Source organism: Mercenaria mercenaria, chromosome 1 (genome assembly GCF_021730395.1).
Source record: "Mercenaria mercenaria strain notata chromosome 1, MADL_Memer_1, whole genome shotgun sequence".
Taxonomy (NCBI): domain Eukaryota; kingdom Metazoa; phylum Mollusca; class Bivalvia; order Venerida; family Veneridae; genus Mercenaria; species Mercenaria mercenaria.
The window spans coordinates 98,035,327-98,058,431 of NC_069361.1; the positions used below are offsets into that span (position 1 = coordinate 98,035,327).

General features: G+C 35.1%; 1 protein-coding gene across 1 annotated transcript; it reads right to left on the reverse strand.

The window, feature by feature from the left end:
* Nucleotides 1-7,338: 7,338 nt before the first annotated feature.
* Nucleotides 7,339-22,917, reverse strand: LOC123529344 (enolase-phosphatase E1-like). The gene is made up of 7 exons (XM_045309658.2): nucleotides 22,707-22,917; nucleotides 17,700-17,801; nucleotides 16,069-16,265; nucleotides 15,448-15,580; nucleotides 14,829-14,964; nucleotides 12,490-12,659; nucleotides 7,339-10,606 (listed from the first exon to the last, which is right to left on the reverse strand). The coding sequence occupies exons 1-7, from the start codon at nucleotides 22,815-22,817 to the stop codon at nucleotides 10,451-10,453; spliced, it is 1,005 nt and encodes a 334-aa protein (XP_045165593.1). The 5' UTR covers nucleotides 22,818-22,917; the 3' UTR covers nucleotides 7,339-10,450.
* Between the last annotated feature and the right edge of the window lie 188 nt (nucleotides 22,918-23,105).

The window sequence follows — 23,105 nt, forward strand, 5'->3', positions numbered from 1 at the left end:
CTTTTATGAATAAAAATAATTATAAGGAATTTGCACAAATTTTGGGGCATAACACAAGCCTTTACAACAATATATTAGAAAAGTATTCATACTGATATACGTTCAATCAAGAGTTATCTAATATGACTATTTCTTACCATGGAAGACATAAATAAAGTTTCAAACCAATCTCATTAGAAGCTGCTAGGTATATTCATTTACATAAAAAAAATTTGTCATAAATTCAGTAAATATGTATCTTCACTAATTGTCCAAGTCAATCTGATGGCATAAATGAAATTTCAGATCAGTATCTTCATTAGTTACGGAGATATACCCATTTTAATTTAAAATAAAGGGAGGTAATTTGACATAAAATCAGTTCATAGTTATCTATCCTGATTGTCTCAGTCCAACTAATGACAATAATGAAATTTCAAATGAGTCCTATAAGTACCTATTGATATAAATCCATTTTGATTAAAATCAGGGGAGGTAATTAGATATAAAATAACTCCAGAACCTTTGTTGGTTCTGACAGATTCATCATGGAATCCAAGATTTATTGTTGTTGAAGATATTTTGCAAGTTTGTATCAAATCAAACCATAAATGAAGTCTCTATATGGCTGCAAAAGCCAAAATAGCAAAGTTTGGACCTTTAAGGGGCCATAACTCTGCAACCCATGACGGGATCTGGCCAGTTTTGGAAAGGAACCCAGATATTATGCCAAAACAAGTTGTGTGCAAGTTTGATTAAAAGTTGATTGCAAAATGTCACTATCCAAAGCCAAAAATAGCAAATTTTGACCCTTTAAGAGGCCACAACTCTGGAACCCTTGATGGAATCTGGCCAGTTTTCGAAAGGAACAGAGATATGCCAATACAAGTTGTGTGCAAGTTTGATTAAAGTTGATTGCAAAATGTTGTATCTATCGTGTTCACAAGCCAAAAATAGCAAATTTTGGCCCTTTAAGGGGCCATAACTTCGGAACCCATGATGGAATCTGGCCAGTTTTCGAAAGGAACCATGATATGCCAATTCAAGTTGTGTGCAAGTTTTATTAAAGTTGATTGCAAAATGTGGTCTCTATCATGTTCACAAGCCAAAAATGGCAAATTTTGGCCCTTTAAGGGGCCATAACTCTAGAACCCATGATTGGATCTGGCAAGTTTGATTAAAATCAAATACAAAATGTGGTCTCTATCGGACGGACGATCACAAAAGCTCACCCTGTCACTACGTGACAGGGGAGCTAAAAAGGAAATAAATGAAGATCCAGTGAAAAATGTAGCCCCTATTGCATACACTAGGTTTTTCTTTGATTTGACCAGGTGACCTAGTTTTTCTTTCCCCAGATGACCCATATTCGAACTTGACCTAGATTTCATCAAGACAAACATTTTGATCAAATTTCATGAAGATCCAGTGCCTATTGCAGTGTAAAATGCAGCCCCTATTGCATACACAAGGGTTTTCTTTGATTTGACCTAGTTTTTGACCCCAGATGATCAATATTCGAACCTGACCTAGATTTCATCAATGCAATTATTCTTACCAAGTTTCATGAAGATCAAGTAAAAAGGCATACACAAGCTAAGCGTGAACAGACAGCAGACATTGAGCGATCAAAATTACTCACCGAGAAAAATGACCTTTTACCTCGTGACATTATGTGCACACACAGACACTCAAACTGTGACCTTGACCTTTGAGCAAGTAATCTAGATGCGGTACATGACAATTCATTTTATCATAGCGGTTGTTTATGCAATGTTATTTCAAAATCCAACAATGCACAACAAAGTTATCAGTCAGGGAAGATTTCACTGTATGCCCAACTTCCCCATTTGAAATTTGCCGATGCATAAAGATCTACATACCTATAATCAAAGGCCTGAAGGGCCTGTGAGTCGGCTAATGATTGATGTACTGGTAGTATAGTCTACCAGTTTCAGTTTGTTTTTAGTTTTTATCCCCTCAAATGAACAGAGATTTTGTTACAATAGATGAAATTGACATTCAATCGATGCCTAGTAAAACTTTGATTGACATTATACAAGTATTTAAACCCAATATATTTCTCTAAAATTGAAGAGTGGTTCGCAAAAATAAAGATGTTGAAAGTACAAACTACAATTTTACAGCTGATACTAAGATACTGCCCATGACTATATATATTTTTCCAGTAAACATTTGCCTCCAGCATTACCAAAACAGGCAATTATAGGCTGGTATATATTCGCACATGATAAAATTTGAATATGACAATTTATATATTGAAATTCATAAGTTATAGCGTGGATTGTCATATACAATTTGTAACGGATGGACGAAAGAACTGTTCAGATATTTTACAGATAACTGGCCTGGCGATAACCGTGTCACATGCTAGGTATTGTTCAATCATATTATAAGTGATGTGAATTTAAAGTATACTTACTTTTGCGTTTAAAGATATGTAAATGTTGCCGAGTATCAATATAATTATAGTGTCATGAAAGTTTACACTGACAGGAAAATCGCGCATTCGAAAACTAAGGGAAGTTACTCGGACTAGCTACCAATTTCGGAAAAGATAACTGATATTAATAAATGCTGTTCTTTTTAGTTAAAACCATCATTTATTCTATTTCAGACCTGTTAACCCCTTCAAAACCATGTCAGTAGTCCCAAAGTCCATGCACTTTCAATTATCCATTTTGATTCATGTACCCTTACAGAAGAAAAAGGCCTGCTGCGTACTCTTGCTGTGTACATACAGCGTATATGATGCGTACATGATGTGTACTGAAATCAAGGGCTTTAAATAGTATGCAGGATATACACCGCACATACACCGATAGTACATTTGTAGTACACTTTTGACATGCAAATGAGCTCTGCCGCGTACTACTTGCTGCGTACATGCTGTGGACTACATAGTACACAGGATGTACACTGGAGGAATTTAGTATGCGGGAAATAGTATGCAGCATGTACGCGGCACATACACTTTTCACATGCAAATGAGCCTGCGGCGTACATGCTGTGTACTCGTGCGGCGTACATGCTGTGTACTCCTGGCCCCGAGTCCTGCGGCTTACATGCTGTGTACTCCTGCTGCATACATGCTGTGTACTCTTGTGGCAAAACTGCTGTGATAATGTAAATTCCTTACCCCACCAACTTTTGTATGCAAATGCTGATCATTTGGACAGAAAAAAAAACAGAAAAAAGATAAGTGACATGCATCAATAAGTATTTACCCTTACCAAAACAAGAGGGCCAAGATGGCCCTAGGTCGCTCACCTAAGAAACACTCCATAACAGTGTAAAACATGTTTGACCTAGTGATTTCATGGAAACAAATATTCTGACCAATTTTCATTAAGACTGGACCAAAAAATTGGTCTCTTGCAATAAAACAAGTATTTTCTTAGATATGACCTAGTTTTTGACTCTAGATGACCCATGTTCAAACTCGACCTAGATTTTATCAAGGCAATCATTCTGACCAAAATTAATGAAGATCAACTGAAAAATACAGCCTCTATCACATACAGAAGTTTTTTCTTTGATTTGACCAAGTGACCTAGTTTTTGACCTCAGATGACCCATATTCAAATTCGACATAGATTTCATTAAGGCAATCAACCTGACCAAATTTCATAAATATCAACTGAAAAAAACAGTCTCTATCGCATACACAAGATTTTTCTTTAATTTGACCTAGTGACCTAGTTTTTGACCTCAGATAACCCATATTCAAAACCGACCTAGTTTTCATCAAGGCAATCACTCTGACCAAATTTCATGAAGATCAATTGAAAAATACATCCTCTATTGCATACACAATGTTTTTCTTCGATTTGACCTAGTGACCTAGTTTTGGACCCCAGATGACCCATTTTCGAAATCAGCCAAGATTTTATCAAGGTAATCATTCTGGCTAAATTTCATGAAGATCAGTTAAAAAATACAGCCTCTATTGCATACACAAGGTTTTTCTTGGATTTGACCTAGTGACCTAGTTTTTGACCTCAGATGACCCATTTTCAAACTTAGTCTAAATTTCATCAAGGCAATCATTCTGACCAAAATTCATGAAGTTCAATTGAAAAATACAGCCTCTATCGCATACACAAGGTTTTTACGTGATATGACCTAGTGACCTAGTTTTTGACCCGAGATGACCCATTTTCGAACTTGGCCTAGATTTCATCAAAGTAATCATTCTGACCAAAATTCATGAATATCAACTGAAAAATACCGCCTCTATCGCATACACAAGGTTTTTCTTTGATTTGACCTAGTGACCTAGTTTTTGACCCGAGATGACCCATTTTCGAACTCGGCCTAGATTTCATCAAGGCAATCATTCTGACCAAAATTCATGAAGATCAATTGAAAAATACAGCCTCTATCGCATACACAAGGTTTTTCTTTGATTTGACCTAGTGACCTAGTTTTTGACCCGAGATGACCCATTTTCGAATTCGGCCTAGATTTCATCAAGGTTATCATTCTGACCAATATTCATGAAGAAGAATTGAAAAATACAGCCTCTATCGCATACACAAGGTTTTTCTTTGATTTGACCTAGTGACCTAGTTTTTGACCCGAGATGACCCATTTTCGAACTCGGCCTAGATTTCATCAAGGCTATCATTCTGACCAATATTCATGAAGAAGAATTGAAAAATACAGCCTCTATCGCATACACAAGGTTTTTCTTTGATTTGACCTAGTGACCTAGTTTTTGACCCAGATGACCCATTTTCGAACTCGGCTTAGATTTCATCAAGGTTATCATTCTGACCAATATTCTTGAAGATTAATTGAAAAATACCACCTCTATCGCATACACAAGGTTTTTCTTGATTTGACCTAGTGACCTAGTTTTTGACCCGAGATGACCCATTTTCGAACTCGGCCTAGATTTCATCAAAGTTATCATTCTGACCAATATTCATGAAGATTAAATGAAAAATACTGCCTCTATCGCATACACAAGGTTTTTCTTTGATTTGACCTAGTGACCTAGTTTTTGACCCGAGATGACCCATTTTCGAACTCGGCCTAGATTTCATCAAAGTTATCATTCTGACCAATATTCATGAAGAAGAATTGAAAAATACAGCCTCTATCGCATACACAAGGTTTTTCTTTAATTTAACCTAGTGACCTAGTTTTTGACCCGAGATGACCCATTTTCGAACTCGGCTTAGATTTCATCAAGGTTATCATTCTGACCAATATTCATGAAGATTAATTGAAAAATACCACCTCTATCGCATACACAAGGTTTTTCTTTGATTTGACCTAGTGACCTAGTTTTTGACCCGAGATGACCCATTTTCGAACTCGGCCTAGATTTCATCAAAGTTATCATTCTGACCAACATTCATGAAGATTAAATGAAAAATACAGCCTCTATCGCATACACAAGGTTTTTCTTTGATTTGACCTAGTGACCTAGTTTTTGACCCGAGATGACCCATTTTCGAACTCGGCCTAGATTTCATCAAGGTTATCATTGTGACCATTATTCATGAAGATTAATTGAAAAATACAGCCTCTATCGCATACACAAGCTAAATGTTGACAGACGACGGACGACAGACGACAGACGACAGACGACGGACGACGGACGCCGGACATCGAGCGATCAGAAAAACTCACCTGAGCATTGCTCAGGTGAGCTAATAATGTAGATTGATGTTATCAAATAAATTAGTATGCTTTTCTTCATCCACTTTTCAATGAAATAAATCAATTTTTGTAGCATGTAATTTGGTAAACATTTGAAGAAAATGGCGAAACTGCATCAAGGGGAAACAACTTTAATGCAACTAAATATATTAAGTGTTATGATTTATTATAGACGATGTGTGCGTAGTATGTATTTATTTTGATTAAAATCCGTCTGAGAACAATATTCTAGGACTGGAATTATATAAGCATTTATACACTTTTACATCCGTAAAAAGTAGCGCACCAAAAAATTTTGGATTGATTTTTTCCAATGGGGCGAGCGCAATTAGCCAAAACCGTTCTGAAAATATACGAGCAGCAAATCCGATGAACAACTTTTTAATCTGGTGAGGCCTTAATGGGTTAACATAATGAGCATTAAAGATTTAAGATTAATGATTTTAAAGATTATTTTTTGAAATGGACATGGTAACAAATGGATAATTTGGCTAATAAGTTGATATGCAGTTTTTATTTGAATTTGTGAATATCATAATTGCCATTTTGTGACAAAAGAGCATAAAATTAGTCACCATAATTATATGCGCAAATGTATTACCAAATCCCGCAGAATCATTATGCGTGTTTATGCTTAATGAGTTACGGCGGAAGAAAATACGTGGCTTTATTCGAGTATTGCACTATTACACTTCATAAATTTGACAGATTACAGCGTATATTGGTCATAGCAAATGGGATTGACATAACTGAACTTCATCCAATCAATGAACTCTTTGAAATTAGAGACAATCTAATGGAACTACATCTATTCGCTGTGTTGTGAGGCCATTTAATGAGAATGAGAAATCAGGCGATAGCAAGGACTCGTCAAACGCTTTCAGCGTTTAGCCGACTCAAAAACCTCAACCTCTGTTCAGTTTCACCTCTTGGTAGAACCTCAAGTTACATGCACAAAGTACTTGAGCAGTTTTCTTCATGTATGGAGGCAAGTTGATACAGGTGCTTACAGGGAGCCAAATTTTGGTTAAAGCCAGTATGTTTTCTTTACATTAAACCAAAGATGTCCAGTATGGATAGCAATGCCTTGAGTGAATTGGACTCTTCCCACTAATCTGAATCAGTAGATCAGTTATGTCATGATAAACCAGTGTTTCTCAGGAACTCGCGTCTTGCTCACTGAGACTACCGAATTATTTTGCCTACAACTGCATGCAATTACTACCTTTTTTTTAAAGGAACAGAAACAGGTCTCGAGATGTCAATATGGTGACAAATAGGGTAGGCATCAATGTTGAGTAATGTTACCACAGTAAAGGGTCATGCTATTCATTGCATTACCTTCCTCAGGTTTATTTTCATTTTAAAGTTTTACACTTTGTAGACCACTGCCATTCCAAACATATACAAGATTTTTAAGTATGTATTCTGATGAGTAAAAGTATAAAATTTCAAAATGAAAGTTCACCAGCTAGAAGGTAAACTAACATAATATCCTTGAAAGTTGATCGCAAGCATGCAAAATAAAAACTACAACAAATATTCTGATGAGTAAAAGTTAAGTATAAAATTTCAAAATGAAAGTTCACCAGCTAGAAGGTAAACTAACATAATATCCTTGAAAGTTGATCGCAAGCATGCAAAATAAAAACTACAACAAATATATAGAAAAGATCTACACTTTATTTGACACTCCTTTGTCACATGGCTAATTACACATATCCCAGGTTTGAACACAGTCTAGTAATGACATGGGCAAGTTTCATGAACAGTACATATAATAATAAACAACAAACATGTCCCACATTCCGAAGCAACCATTTGCCTTCAGGTCCATTTCTGATTTTCTTCTCAACGAGTTTCCACATACATAACATAGTTATTATCATGTTCTTATAAGGAACTGAACAATCTTTAGCAAAATTCAATTTTTGAAACATTCAGTAATTGTAATTGTTAGAAATTAATATGTTACAGACAACCCAATAGTATGTTACAGTATAAAATGTATACAGAATTATGTATTCATTACATATCATTTGCTGCCATGATTTCATTTCACTTCTAAAAAATAAAGTGAAAATTATATGTGCCAAGACTCAACTAGTGAAGTTTTAGGACTTTAAAATAAAGTAAAAAATATTACTTAAAATAGAGTAATTCAATTACCCATTCTTAAATATTGTTAATAAATACAAATTTTCCTTTAAAAAGGACTAAAAATAATTCTGTAGAGGACCATTTTATGCAATAAAGTATGAACACAGAGATCAAATGAACACTGTAAGAAAGTATATCATAAGAAACATGTTAAATAATATTTGAACAGTGAAAAGGTTACTATTAAAATGTGTTGTTAACTTGTAATACAAACAAAGGTCCTATTGTGGACATTCCATTAAATTTGTTCAAACCATCTCATACACTGAATAACATGTTTTACTTTTACAAACATTACAGTTACATGAACAAATGTTTTTCTTGGCAAACAATTTTTTTTCTATTTTCCAGTACAATTAAATAGAATGCATGGCCAATATAAAACACTTCTATAAAAGGTTTTGCTATCTAAAAATGAGACACACCTCCAAAATATATACATGTATTTCATAACTCTCACACTAAACATTCAGATCCGACAATAATCTATTTACAGAATCTTACATGCGAGGTGCCACCACATTAGCAGTAAGAAACACGACTCGACATGAAGATATTGGTACTTTATGTGCTTGGCTCGTCAATATACAATTTATGCCATCTTGGCGTAAAACCTTCTCAACATGCATTTGTTCATTAGCTTTAACACATAATGATCAACAGTAATCCTACTCTACCTGTAAACCTGCTTGGCTAACAACTTCTTTACACACATTAGAGGTGAAACACGATTGACTTAGGACAAATTTGTCTTCTGTGAAACAATAAGAGAGAACAATTGCCTAGTCTTCCATCCCTAGACCATCAGTCAAGTGTTCTACCTACTCTGGTTAACCTAGTAGGCAACAATGTTTATATAGCAACTGTTTTAAGTATACATTCAGATGAAGTTTCAGAACTTTAAGATTGCTTTAGACCGAGATGCTTTAATACTGATCTTGGATTATATTTGGATTTGTCCTAGTTTTAGCATTTACCTTTGCATGTACAGATACGTCATTTTATTTTTGAAACTGTACACTAAACATCCTTTTATAGGTAGAACAACTTGAGATAACTCTACATTGTAAGTATAAAGGAAGTCTGTCAAATACACTAATTTCATTTAAAGTAAGTTTTACACCAAGATAACTTGAAAACATACAAAATAAAATACAATATAAAAATGTACAAAAACACAGATGTAATAATCATAAATCACATATTTAACTGTTGCGGTGTTAAAGTGATATCATTACAACAAACTTCATTACACAAATGTCTACACAGAAGTTACCTATATTTACAGGTATGTTAAATTCTAAGAAAACCGTTTAAAGTGCTTATGAATAAGAAACCACTGTAAATAAATAACATTTTTAGAAAGGGACAAAGACAAGAATAAAACCATCCTGTATGTTACAAATATATTATAGAATACTAGAAAGAAGTACCTTTAAAAAGAAAACATCAACAATGGTAGAAAGTTTAACATGCTTAACACCCTTTGCAAAAAAACAAAGGTTTTGTATGTATTTGTAACACAACCTTAACTAAATACCTAACACATAAAAAATGGAAAAAAATAAGTCAAATGTTAAGTTTTCTTTAAATAAAAAAATATTTTTGATGTTTTGATCTGTATATTGGGGAAAGCAAACTTAACACACACTTTTTCATAAAGTGGCATTTTTGTTTCACTTAAATTAATATAAATACCGATGAATGCAATTTGCAGTTATTAAATCAATCAAGAGTATATATATGACTAGCGCAATCTACTACACTGATCAAAAATAAGTCTGAGAAGCAGCTGAAATACATTTGGCCCAAACAGCGTAATCTACTTTACTGATCAAAACCTGTGAAGCATGTGACATACATTTGGCCGTATTTACAAATGGTTCGTAACAAAGTTGTGATAAATACCTTGAACAAAGGTGTATTGAATGTGCAGCTATGACAATATCCCTGATATTCTGGATAAGAACAATTTATCCTTGACAAACACAGTACAATGATATGACTTTTGACAGGCTTCCTAACAAGTGATAAATCACTGGACACAACCACCAGGATTGTTGGGAGAAACACTGTCCACTCTCAATAATACAGCCCCAACTTTTATCAATTATGTCTTTTTTATCAGCCATTAATATACAGAAATAAACATTACAATTAAAAAGTTTTAAATTGAAATGATCGATTTAATAGACTCATACATGTTTTCACCCTGATTACCTATTTTAATTTTTTTTTAAGTATGTGGTATATGGGCACAATTAATTAATTAATCACAGTTGTCATTATAAAACAACTGCATCTGTCAATAGAAGTGTAAATGAGATCACATGATGTTGTTACGATAAGGCATGAATTATGACACATGTAAACTGTTGTAATGTAAATGGTTTTTAAATGATTGCGTAAGTAATATGTATAAACAATGTAAATCTGCGTAAAGTTCTAGTATGCTTTTTATCTTTCCCATCTTTGAAAAGACTTTAAAAATTGTATATAAACACTTCATTTAAAGTATCTTCAGTAAAATCTTGAATAGCACACCTATAGCTTGTTTTCCCACGCCTTTTCAATGATAAATATGCCATTTAATTTCCGGCAAATTTTAGTTGCCATTTCATGCCTCCTCTTCTTCGTCATCTTCAGCCCCCTCCTCCTCCTCACCAAAATCTGCTGCAGCCTCATCATCTTCTCCCTCCAAACCCTCCTCATCATCATCCTCATCTTCCTCACCATCACACTCTCCATTACCCTCCAACCGTGGTCGTTTTACCTACAAGAAACAAATTAAACATTCATCAAGTGTTCTTACTATTTGTCAAACATTAGACATGTGTAATATAGCTGTTTTATGAATCCCTTATTATCAATTGATCCTTTTCCCTATCATTCATATAATATAAATTCATAACTGTCCCTAGTCGGGTGATCGACATGCTGGCAGACATTATATAAATATCATAAGGCAGCGTGTGTGACATTGATATTGTCAAACCGAGGGCAAAATGTCACCAGAGGCAAAAGCCAAGTGGTGACATTCTGTTTCGAGGGTCGACAATATCATTGTCACACACGCTGCCATTTGATATTTATTTTATTATACCAAACAAAATTAAGTACATAAAAAAGTTGCTGTTTTTCTTTCTGACAGTTAGCATATTGTCGTCTGAGTTGCCTGTGTACCCATTGAATAGTGACGTCACTACTATATGTATACAAGGGAGGTAATCATTTCATGATTTGGCTAAAAAATTGAAGCAGTTATTTGCCCTTATATGACATTCAAAATATCAGCGCAGTCACATGACCTCAGTCACTTTCGCTTGGTCACGTGTCAAAAAGGTTGAAAATGTTTTTGACAGTCAAAATATTTCTTTCTCGGGTAATGGGATTTTATCATTGTAGACAAAAGTGAGGTATAATAAATTACTTTACCACAGTTAATCTATTGTTCTTTTTAAGTTATAAAAATACCACTGCTCTAGATTTCATACAATTTATTTATTTAATTTTGTTGGGTTTAACATCGCACCGACAATTATAGGTCATATGGCGACTTTCCAGCATTGATGGTGGAGGAAGACCCCAGGTGCCCCTCTGTGCATTATTTCATCACCAGCGGGAAATTGTTCGACTTGATACACAATTTACGAAACCTCTAATGGCTGCGCCCATGAAAGATTCTGGCCTGTATTATTTCCAAAGTTTAGAAGTTTTCAAATTGATGAAAATTCAACACCATTCAAAGTTGCAACATAGTGCTTTCCTGGGAAAATGGACAATTGTCAGTGATATGCAGTATGTAAGTACGGCTGTGTTTACGGTAACTGTCATCCAGATAGCACCATGCTTATTACGGTGATTCTATGCATCGCTTATTACATGGACTTAAAGGTATTTTCCCCCGAAAAATATCATTTATACGCATAACGATGACAGTACTTTGTGATATAAACTGATACTGGGGACTTTAAAATGGCATTATTGTAAGGCCCAGGCCTGCCCACTAGGGGTTTTCACAGATATTTTTGAAAGAGCCAGCTTCACTGAAAAAGTGGTTAAGGGTAGAGGAAAGTCTCAGGATATCTGAAACTTCAATTCTAATATGCTTGTTTCTGTTAAAACACGCTTACGCTAGAATGACGTCATGTTAATGTGCGATGACGTCAATGTTTTTGTTGCGACCAAGAAAGAGTGCTTTTATATTTTATGTACTGTTTTAGATTAAGAGCATATTAGAATCGAAATAATTTATAGCAAACCATGTTTTAACACTATTCGTACACTTGGACAGTAATATATTGGACAAAAAATTTCACTCGGGCTATGCCCTCATGAAATTATTACACCCAACATATAACCGCCCATCGTGCTTAAATGGTGTTAAAACACTCTTTTAATATAAATTATTTCTTAATTATTAAATGTAGTTAGAAAAATATGAAATGTTTATTCAAATTTAATTGTACATGGTATATTATCTCTCGCGAAAAAATTAAATCTCACTAAAATTTGCCAAATGGGAGCATTTCTCTCATTGAAAATACTGGCCAAAATAATCCCTGCCATTTAAACTAAATCAATTGAAATATTCACCTATGAATATTTCGCACACTGATTTCAACAGGCATTAAATTTACTAAAGTTTATTGTTACCCCGCCATATGCTTCATCTTCATCATCATCTTCACCAAACAGATCATTGAGGTTTTCTATCACCATAAAGTTTTGTTTATCTTCCTCTGTGAGTTCTATACCACCTTCCTGTTCCATCGATCTATCCACCAATACTGCTTGCCAACCTGCCCCACATGCTGCCTTTGCCTCTGTAATCATAGTATGTATATCAACATAAAAACTCATCAACATTTATAATGCTTCAAAACCATATCATTAGTATAAAATATTACAGTCAGGCATTAGGGGTTCCATTTGACCCGGGAGATTTTCAAAAGATGCTCAAAGGACCCGGCATGATACTTGCCTGTGCGTCCTTCGGGACCCGGGGGCATTTTCCATTGATAATCCTTTCTCTTATTATTCATTTCCTTTAGCAACAAGAGCTGTCCGTAAGACAGCCAAGCTCGACTATTCGAAATATTGTCACAGAAGCAGGAAATTATTACCCAAAATGTTAAATATCAAAAGAGTTTTAAGTTCGAAAGGGGACATAATTTTACCAAAATATATATCAGAGTTATGGGACTTGACGTTATCAACTAGTTTTATAACCCCGAAGAAACATGTTAAGTTTCAATTCAATATCTGCATTAGTTTTGGGGATAGTAACTTGCTTGTAAAACTTTAACCAGAATTTTCTAAGTCCAAAAAGGGGCATAATTTGCTCAAAATACATGTTAAGAGTTATGGAACTTGACCCAGTGAGGTAGGTAATTGACCTAGAAAAAGAATAAATAAGTTTCAAAGCTACATGCCTTTTGGTAATAGCTGTATGTACTTGCACGCAAAACTTTAACCAGGATTTTCCAAGTCCAAAAGGGGGCATAATTTGCCCAAAATACATGTCAGAGTTATGGGACTTGGCGCTATCAACTAGCTTTATAACCCCAAAGACACATGTGAAGTTTCAATTTAATATCTGTAGTAGTTTTGCAGATAGTTACTTGCATGTAAAACTTTAACCAGAATTTTCTAAGTCCAAAAGGGGGCATAATTTGCTCAAAATACATGTTAGAGTTATGGAACTTGACCCAGTGAAGTTGGTAATTGACCTAGAAAAAGAATAAATAAGTTTCAAAGCTATATGCCTTTAAATGATAGCTGTATGTACTTGCATGCAAAAACTTAACCAAGGTGTGACGCCGACGCCGACACTGACGTGAGTAGAATAGCTCGACTATTCTTTGAATAGTCGAGCTAAAAATATGTCCATGATAAACACTTGTATTCAAAATATACACTCGCGGTCATGCCCTCCTGCCTTTGATCTTCTGCAAAATCCCGCCCTTTATCCTGTAGACATGCCTCGCTGATTTTTTTTATCATCAAGTTACGTCACGGCGAGTGCACATAGGTAAAAAGAATCAATGAAGTAATAAAATTAATTGATAAAGCGTACTGATCCTGTGTACTGTCCAAAAAGGCGCCAATTATTAAATTATCATAAGTGACCAGCTGATTACCGAGCATGTGAAAATGCCCTGCAAGATTTTTTCATGCAATCTTTAAATTAGTCCATTGTTTAGTTATCATACCGTAATTTCAACAAGAAAATTCACAAAGTTTAACGAATTTCGAAAGCAAAAATAAGTTTAGAATGTCCGTTCACGAGTCTAATTACACCCGATGTCATGCAATTTTTCCAAAATTCCTTAAAAAAACTGACTCAATGCAATTTTTAATGTTAAGTAGCATCATTATTTGTGGAACTATCTCTGATTTAGCTTAGTTGGCCAAGTAAACTGAGCAAAAACTACTTTCCGATGACATTCCGAAAGTTTATAAGTATCCGGATAGTACATTTTGGATACATTTTTATAGAGGGTTATAGCACTTTTCTGTTATTAAAAAATAAATGAAATATTGAAGAAAAACCTAATCAAAATAACATGAATTTTGATAAATATTAGTTTACAATATGAGACTATATGACATGAAACTGACATTTTAATTATGTTGTAATTAATTAACATGATCTTGGGTTTATTGTTTTCTTAGCGAAAGATCTATGTGTTACTGAATAAAAAAATATAGTCAATTATATGGACGTGTTGGGACAGGACTCCTGTATTTTGGAAAAGGACCCTTCAAAATTTGGACCCAAGGGTCCTGGGACTCTTGGGTTTTCAGGTCTAGTGGAACCCCTGCATGCATTTGTGTCAAATTACGTGTCGGTGTTAGATATATGTCAACAAAAACGCCAACAACCATCGCCCCACCTCCAACAAGGAATGTTGTCAGCACTGTATGATACAGGCTCACTGAAAAGTAAAATCTGTACTGTTGATTCAAATTTCGTAACCAAAGCAACTAACCTGCAGGAGAATCTGTTAGAAATAAGATCTCCTCAGCATTAACTTCCTGCTCCTCTGATATTCGTTTCTGTATATTCTTATAGCTCTCACTTTCTGTCTTTGGTCCTTGTGTTGAATCAAAGAAACCCATAAACATCTGTAAAACAGAAGGGAAGAATTTTATTTATGTACTATCATTTGTAAGTAACATTTATAGCTACTTTGCTTAAATGTTCTTATAGACTAGTTTTATTGTACCTTTTGAAATGAAGGCATGTATATTTTTCTATTTGTCCAATAATTTGCCCTTCAAATACTGAAATACATTTTTGATCTTTTCCTCATTCAAGCTTAATTCCAGAGGAAAACACACAGACACTGTGAAAATACCAGTTATATTTTACTTAATAAAATAATAAATTAAATAATAAATTTCGAATGGTCTGAGTATGAAACTATTGTAACTGTATATAAATAAAGAACAAGGTACAATAGTTTTGTGCTCAGACCTCGCTATGTATTTTATAGTCAAGATGTACGAGTCTAGACCCTAATGGAATATTTAACATACTATTAAAGGTGTGAAGCAATCATGTTAAAAGTTCTTGTAAGGTTACTGTGAAAACTGAATGCAACCTACATCTGTAATATCACCATCTGCTGTGTTTGCTAGCAGTAATTTTTGAGCTTCAACACTTCCTGACGAGTATATAAACAACATAAAGTCCTCCTCTGCTATCTGCTGTAATACTGGCGCTACATCTTCAAATAATCTGAAATAAAATATCTTACTATACAGTACAATTCTTCAAAACTAGTAAATCCAAATACTTACAGAATTCCTACAGATATAATTCCTATAAATTTAATAGTATAATAAACTTAGAATCTGTGAATTTAAGACCAATGGAAAAACAACATTTAGGTTAAAACCCCATAATTTTATGTCACAATAGAACTGAATAATTTCCCACTATTCATAATAGTTCTGCATCTCTTGTGTGCAGTTTTTTCTATATCTTGATGAATTTACTAGTAAAAAACATTAATGTTAGCATAATATGACAATATTTGCCTCCCTTTTTTGGTTTTGAAAATGGGTAATGTACCCATAACAATCTGCAAATTATCATCCAGGTAATGGTTCAAATGCTGCAGTGAAAGAGGGCAGCAATCACTTACAGCAGATACAAGTTGTAGACAAAGTCTATAAAACTGTGAGATATAGAACAAAACAAGCATACATTTAACCATAACTTACTCTCCTTCAATCCTTTTTTGTTTATAGGCATCCCTCCACACATGACCTTGTAAATCTTTTAATTCTTTTGTTTTTCTGTCAGCATCCATCTGTGCATTGACATTACTAACAACTGCTTTAATGACATCATCTTTGTTGCCATCCTCTTTCTCCGGCAACTGAACAACATCTTTGCCTTCTTCTTTATCTTTTGCAGCCTAATATACAAAAATGCTTGTATGTACATAAGATAATTTAATATAAAACAGGGTATTAAATCACTTTGGACTCTACACAAATGAATATCTTACAATGAAAACATTAAGTTTTATTTTTAAATACTGCTTATTCAAGATACATTTGTATTAAGTATAAGAAACTTAAATTGACTTTTTTTAGGTGGGTGGGTGGTGATGGGAAGGGTAATGTGGATTGTTGCACACTGTAAAACATCTCATCACCACCAACCTGTAAGATTTAATACCTAGAATACCTTTAAAGGTGTATTCCGGACACAATATATGCAGGACAATGCTGACATATTAAATTTGATTAGTGACCTTGACCTTGTTCATGCACATTTCACATCTCATTGCAGTCTACCTGTATGCTAAGTACAAAGTCAATACCTTTAATGGTTATAAAGTTATGTTAAGGTCACTAAATATGATTATGAAGGACAGATTGTCATTGTCACCTACCTATATGCTATTAAAGTCAATACCTTGAATTTGTACTGCGGATGCTCTGTTACTTAAAATATAGTGGATGGACAGCTGGCCAGATCCATGCAATATAATACGTCCATTTTCCAAACACCGGAGTATAAAAAAAACATTTAAAAAGAGTGATGTTTCTTGCATAATTCTATTCAGTACTCACATTGTGATAACAAGGCTCTGCAAAGCATAATAAACATCCAATCAATGAATTTGTCTGTTTGATTGTTTTGTGTTTAACGCTGTTTCCACAGTAATTCAGTTATGTAGTGGCGGGCAGTTAACCTAACCAGAGTTACTGGATTCAGTACCAGTACAAACCTGTTCTCCACAAGTAACTGCCAACTTCCCCACATGAATCAGAGCTGGAGGACGAAGGATTTAAGACGCAACGTCTTTTATCAAACCGTCTCGGAGAACATATGCCTCTCTCGGGGATCAAACTCACAACCCTGTGATCCGTAGATCTGCACTATCCCTACCGAGCTAAGCAGGTGGGATCTGATCAATGAAGGAGGAAGTACAATTTAAAGAAATATTTTGGGGGCATTGTTTGCTGTAGGACTGTAAGTGGGGGTGATGTGGTGGCGCTTCGAGGTTGGATGATTTTCTGCAGTGGAAGTGATGCGATATGACAGCATAAGAAACTAAAAAAATTTGCTTTTGTTTTTGGAAAGAAGTGGTGGGGAGGGGGGTGTGAATCTGCTTTCAGTATCAAAGTCACTGACCACAACCTTTGAGCAAACAAATCAAAGGTTACCTACTGGCCAGACAACCAATGTACCATGTTTTATGACAGTAGACCAGGAAGACCTTCAGATATTGACCAGAAGTCAAAGTTTATGGCCAGACTAACTGACATACGAGCAAAACAATAAAGTACATGTAGCTCTTCTTCTTTGAAAGAGGGTGTTTCATTAATTTTTATGTTACCAGTGCTCTTAATGCTGAAATATCTGCTTGAGTTTCTTCTTCGTCATATCTGGTAGAGAGGTAGGATTCCAAATTCTCTCTCACATAAGGAAACAGCTTTTCCTAAAGAAAAATAAAAATATATGTTATCTTGCATTGATTTCAGTCATACTGGTATTAATTATTTACAAATCAACCGACAACTGGTATAAATATGACTTTTTTGGACTTTTTATTGTCTTCGTTTTCCTAACAGTTTAAGGCTTAGAGGGATGACAACTATAAAATATCAGACAGTGTTCTCACTAGAATTTTCGAAGAAGGATTCCTGGATTCCCTTCCTGGAAATTTTTGCCGGTCGCTAGGTAAGTCATGGCCTTCTGAAGCACTTCCTTTTGCCAAGGCCATAGTTTATAAATCTTACATCTGAGAATGGTCTTAAATATGATGCATATATGATAGATTAAAGCCAGATTCCGAAGTGATGAATCAGTAGCTGCATATTTCAGACTGGTCTCAGAGAAGTTTAAATTTCTAAAGATCCTGGGTGGACGAGACCTTCGGTGGATACTCATCTTAAATTTCTTAAAAGAGATTTTTTCGGACTGCTTAACTAAATGTCATAATAATTATGTTAAAAAAATACCATATCAGAACTTACGATAGTCTGAAGAAAGTATGTCAAACTAGAAATGTGTCCATGGGACACAGATGCCCCCACTACATGACAAAGGACACAGATCAACTGCACATGCTGACCAACATTCCTGTAAACTTTTGTGACTCTAGGTCAAATACTTTAAAAATACACTACTGTACCGTCAATATTAATTCCCAACTATTTGATTTACGCACGCATTGAGTGCGACACAACATTAAAATGACCAATTTTTAGCTAAGTCAGGGGCCATAACTCCTACACAACTGAATGAATCCGGACGCGAAACCCCAGGTGCACAACTGCACATGCTGACCAACATTCCTGTAATCTTTGGTGACTAAAGGTCAAATACTTTGGAAGCTACGCGCGACACAACATTAAAATGACCAATTTTTTACGAAGTCAGGGGCCATAACTCCTCCACAACTGAATGAATCCGGTTGCGAAACCCCAGGTGCACAACTACACATGCTGACCAACATTCCTGTAAAGTTTTGTGACTCTACGTCATATACTTTTGGAGCTAGGCGCGACACAACACTAAAATGACCAATTCTTACAAAGTCAGAGGCCATAACTCCTACATAACTGAATGAAACCGGACATGAAACCCCAGGTGCACAACTACACATGCTGACCAACATTCCTGTAAAGTTTTGTGACTCTACGTCAAATAGTTTTGGAGCTAGGCGCGACTCAACATTCTCGGAAGGATGGACAAGAGCAAATCTATATCCCCCCCCCCCAAAAGTGGGGGCATAAAAAAATAATAATTCAAGCTAGACCAGAAAAAAAACTCTTAATGCCAGCTTCTTTAATTGTTTGTTTCTTATAATGTAATATGATTAAGTTACAAAAATGCCTTACTTTTATTTTCTCTTTGAATTTCAGTATATCATATTTACTCCTTCCAAGAAACAACTAATTAAAAACTCTTGCTTAATATAACTGTAAAATTCCATTAATGTAACTGTATTTATGGTAAAAAGATGAAGGAACAACATTTCAAAACAAAGTCCATTTTATTCAAGTGAAAAAAAAAACAAACACACACTCATTATCATAATCATCAATGGCATCAACTACATGTTTGCAACATTCTTTTTGAAAATTGTCATTTTCAGTCACTTTTTTAAGCCCGGGAAATGTCCTGAATCAGGAATCAATCCATACAGTTATAATCCTTTTTTATTTATTTTTTACGCAAGATTCACTTTCGGTTTCACTTTCAATAGTTTCAATATTTGCACTAGATTCTTACGCGAAGATTTTCTAATTTTAACTGTGACATAATCACATCAGAATGTCAAAATTTTGGATTGGTTTGAATAATTTTTATTCCCCAAATTTCATACTTCAAATGACCAAACAATGTTGGTGTTTGAAATATATTTTGTCCATTGTGGAAACAAAGCAAGTCAATTATTGTCACATTAATTCAAGAACAGCTGCGAAGAACTTCACAATAAAGTCGAGTATGGCTAAATTAAGTCCAGTTACTGTGCAAACACTGCTACTTTCAGTCATCATTTAATCCAATTATCTAAATTTGCGGTGAAGTAAAAAGCATAAGTGAGCCGCATGTTATGGAAATAAATTAGTCAACATTCTTAGCACATAAATCAAAGGGGCATGTTTGTCGCGTTTTACGTAAACATTACTACCTAATCGGTTATGCGGTTATTGAAAAACAACGATCTCTGATTGGTCCAGAGCATAAAGCAGCCGCCGCAAACTCCGTCTGCGAACTTAGGACAAAGTAGTTGACTAGTTCTTTTGTGTAATTGGTACGCTATGCGTGCAACAGATTTTTTACGCGTCCCGGGGATTCGCGGTTGGACTATTCTGGCATCCTTTCCCAAATACGCAGAATTAAGCGTTTCTGAGAACGCTGATCAGATCATAAAGTAAGTCATCTTGATAAGCCAAATAAGTAAGGCTATATGTCAGATAACCCTGTTTTTAACTCAACATAAATTTCATTTAGACAAACATTCAAACAAAGTTTTATAAAAATGACAGGGCTTTTTCCAGTGGTCCGATTATTGGCCCCATTCCCAATGCCAATTAAGGCTACATTTTTCCCAATAATGAATCAGGGTTTCCTCTGGGTCAATTACACTTTGCACCAACAAATTCGCCAATCAGAAAAAGTTTGTGCCAGTGGCTCTGAAGTTGGAGCCAATACTCTGTGATGGGCGACATAACATTTTTTTCTTAATCTCTTTTTCATTTCATACTTTAACCATGCAATTTGCTCTTGAACCAGTCTAGACTAATATCACACTGAATCAAAAATAGTTTTTAATCTTCTCAACCAAATTAGCAAATTGAAAATTTTTAGCGCCAGAATATACATTTTGTCCCATTTGGCGCCGACAGCGGTAACCCTGATGAATTGTGAGGCAAAAATTCCTAATCTTATGACAACAAGAGCTTGTAGAACACAAAATGCCCCCTTCATGCATTCAATTAATGCAAAAGGAACAGAAATTATTTGATCACTGTGCACTGGATGTTTGACATACTGACCTCAAATCAATAGTTTCGGGTCATTTACCAGTCATAAGCGACCTCCGTATCAAAATGTGATCTAAGACCAAAGAATTCTCTATTTATTTCACAAACAAGAGCTGTCCGTAAGACAGCCAGTGCTTGACTATTCAAATTGTTGTCCCAGAAGCAGGAATATTACCCTAAATGTTAGAATATCTATAGAGTTTCAATCCAATATCTGCATTAGTTATTGAGATAGTAACTTGCATGCAAAACTTTAACCAGAAGTTTTAAGTTCAAAAGAGGACATGATTTGGTCAAAATGCATGTCAGAGTTATGGGACTTGATGCAATCAACTAGTTTTATAACCCCAAAGACACATGTGAAGTTTCGATTTATCATCTGCATTTGTTTTGCAGATAGTAATTTGCACATAAAACTTTAACCAGAATTTTCTAAGTCCAAAATGGGGCATAATTTGCCCAAAATACATGTCAAAGTTATGAGACTTGACCCAGTGAGGTTGGTAATTGATCTAGAACTAGATGTGTGTCCATAGGTGCCCCCACTCTTGCCACTGTAACATGGTTCAATGACTCAGGTTAAACAATTTTTAAGATGTTTGCAACACTAACTTTTAAGAACCTTATGTGAATTTTTCACTGAGTTGGCCATAACTCTGGCCTAGCTGAGTAAAATCCTAAAGAGAACATTTCATAGGCTATAAAACAATCCTGATTATGATTCTAGGTCAAGTACATTTTAAAAAACATGTTTCACAAACTTTTTTTTTTGAGTAAGTCTGGACAGGAAGTCGGGTCTTGTGTAGTGAAATAATGACTGTAGGTAAAATATTTCCGGAGCTTCGCGCGAAAAAACATTAAAATGAATTTTTTTCCAGGTCAGGGGCCATAACTCCTACAATACTGAATGAATCCGGACGTGAAACCCCAGGTGCACAACTGCACATGCTGACCAACATTCCTGAAAACTTTGATGACTCTAGGTCAAATACTTTTGGAGCTACGCATGACACAACATTAAAATGACCAATTTTTAACCAAGTCAGGAGCCATAACTCCTACATGACGGAATGAATCTGGTCGCGAAAACCCCAGGTGAACAACTGCACATGCTGACCAACATTCCTGTAAACTTTGGTGACTCTAGGTCAAATACTTTTGGAGCTACGCGCGATTTACTTTTGAAGCTACTAGCGATTTTGATCAACACGCTAAACCAGTCTGAATACGTCACTACGACCTTCTGTGCTATTTTGAGAAAATAATGCTGCTGAAAATGAAATTGTGATTAGTATTTGTTGACTTTAAACTCGTAACATTCAATTCTGTTTTTACTTTGCTTCCCATGTATGCAATGGCCTTGAAAAATTTGCATACAAACCAGTTTTATTGCATATTAAGATATTCTACGTCGTAAATGCGAACAATGTGCTGGTCACGATCCCCCCCCCCCCCCCCCTATAATGTTTTGTGATTCTAGCTAGGCCCATTGACTTTCCATATATTTTCAAATATACAGTAATTCCTACTTTATAGACGATGATAAAATTTGGAGTTAAATGTCACCGACTTCACTTGGAAGTGATCAGATATTCCTACAGCACTATAAAAAAACACTTTTGAGAAGATCCCCAGGAAGCTGTCAAAAAATTTAAACAAAAACAATGATCGACATAACGAACGGAATTTGTTTTCTGGTCAGCAAAGCAGAATAGCATTACACTACTGTATAACTCACGATCAGTCAAGAAAAACATATTTACGTCGCAGTCACAAACAGTCCCAACGCGGAATCTGGTCACATGTGCAGCAAATTGATGCCAACACTCCGCATAAAATTTACTTACCTTTACGAATGATATTGGTGCGATCGTGCCCTCAATATCAAGAACGAGTGCTTTAGCACCTTCTAAGAGCGATTCTCCCTCTTCTAACGTTCTTTTCGTCTGCGGTGCCATTTTCTGTGCCTGGTTGTGTAGTATTTGCCAGTAAACTTCGAAGAGGCTTGCTCCACTAACAAAAGAATGGCTTCTGACAGGTGCGTAAAATTTGAACAGCAGATGGCGCTCTTTCCATTTTGTGTCTGCTGTTTTATCTACTGAGTAGAATTTCGTTTAATTAGGCAGCCTTTGTCCGTATTTTAATTGTCAGTGATTGTCATATAAATATTAGCTCTAGAAATGGGGATAATATAATTTTGACCTTGCATCATTGACAAAATGTACATTTTTCTCTCCCTTACATTA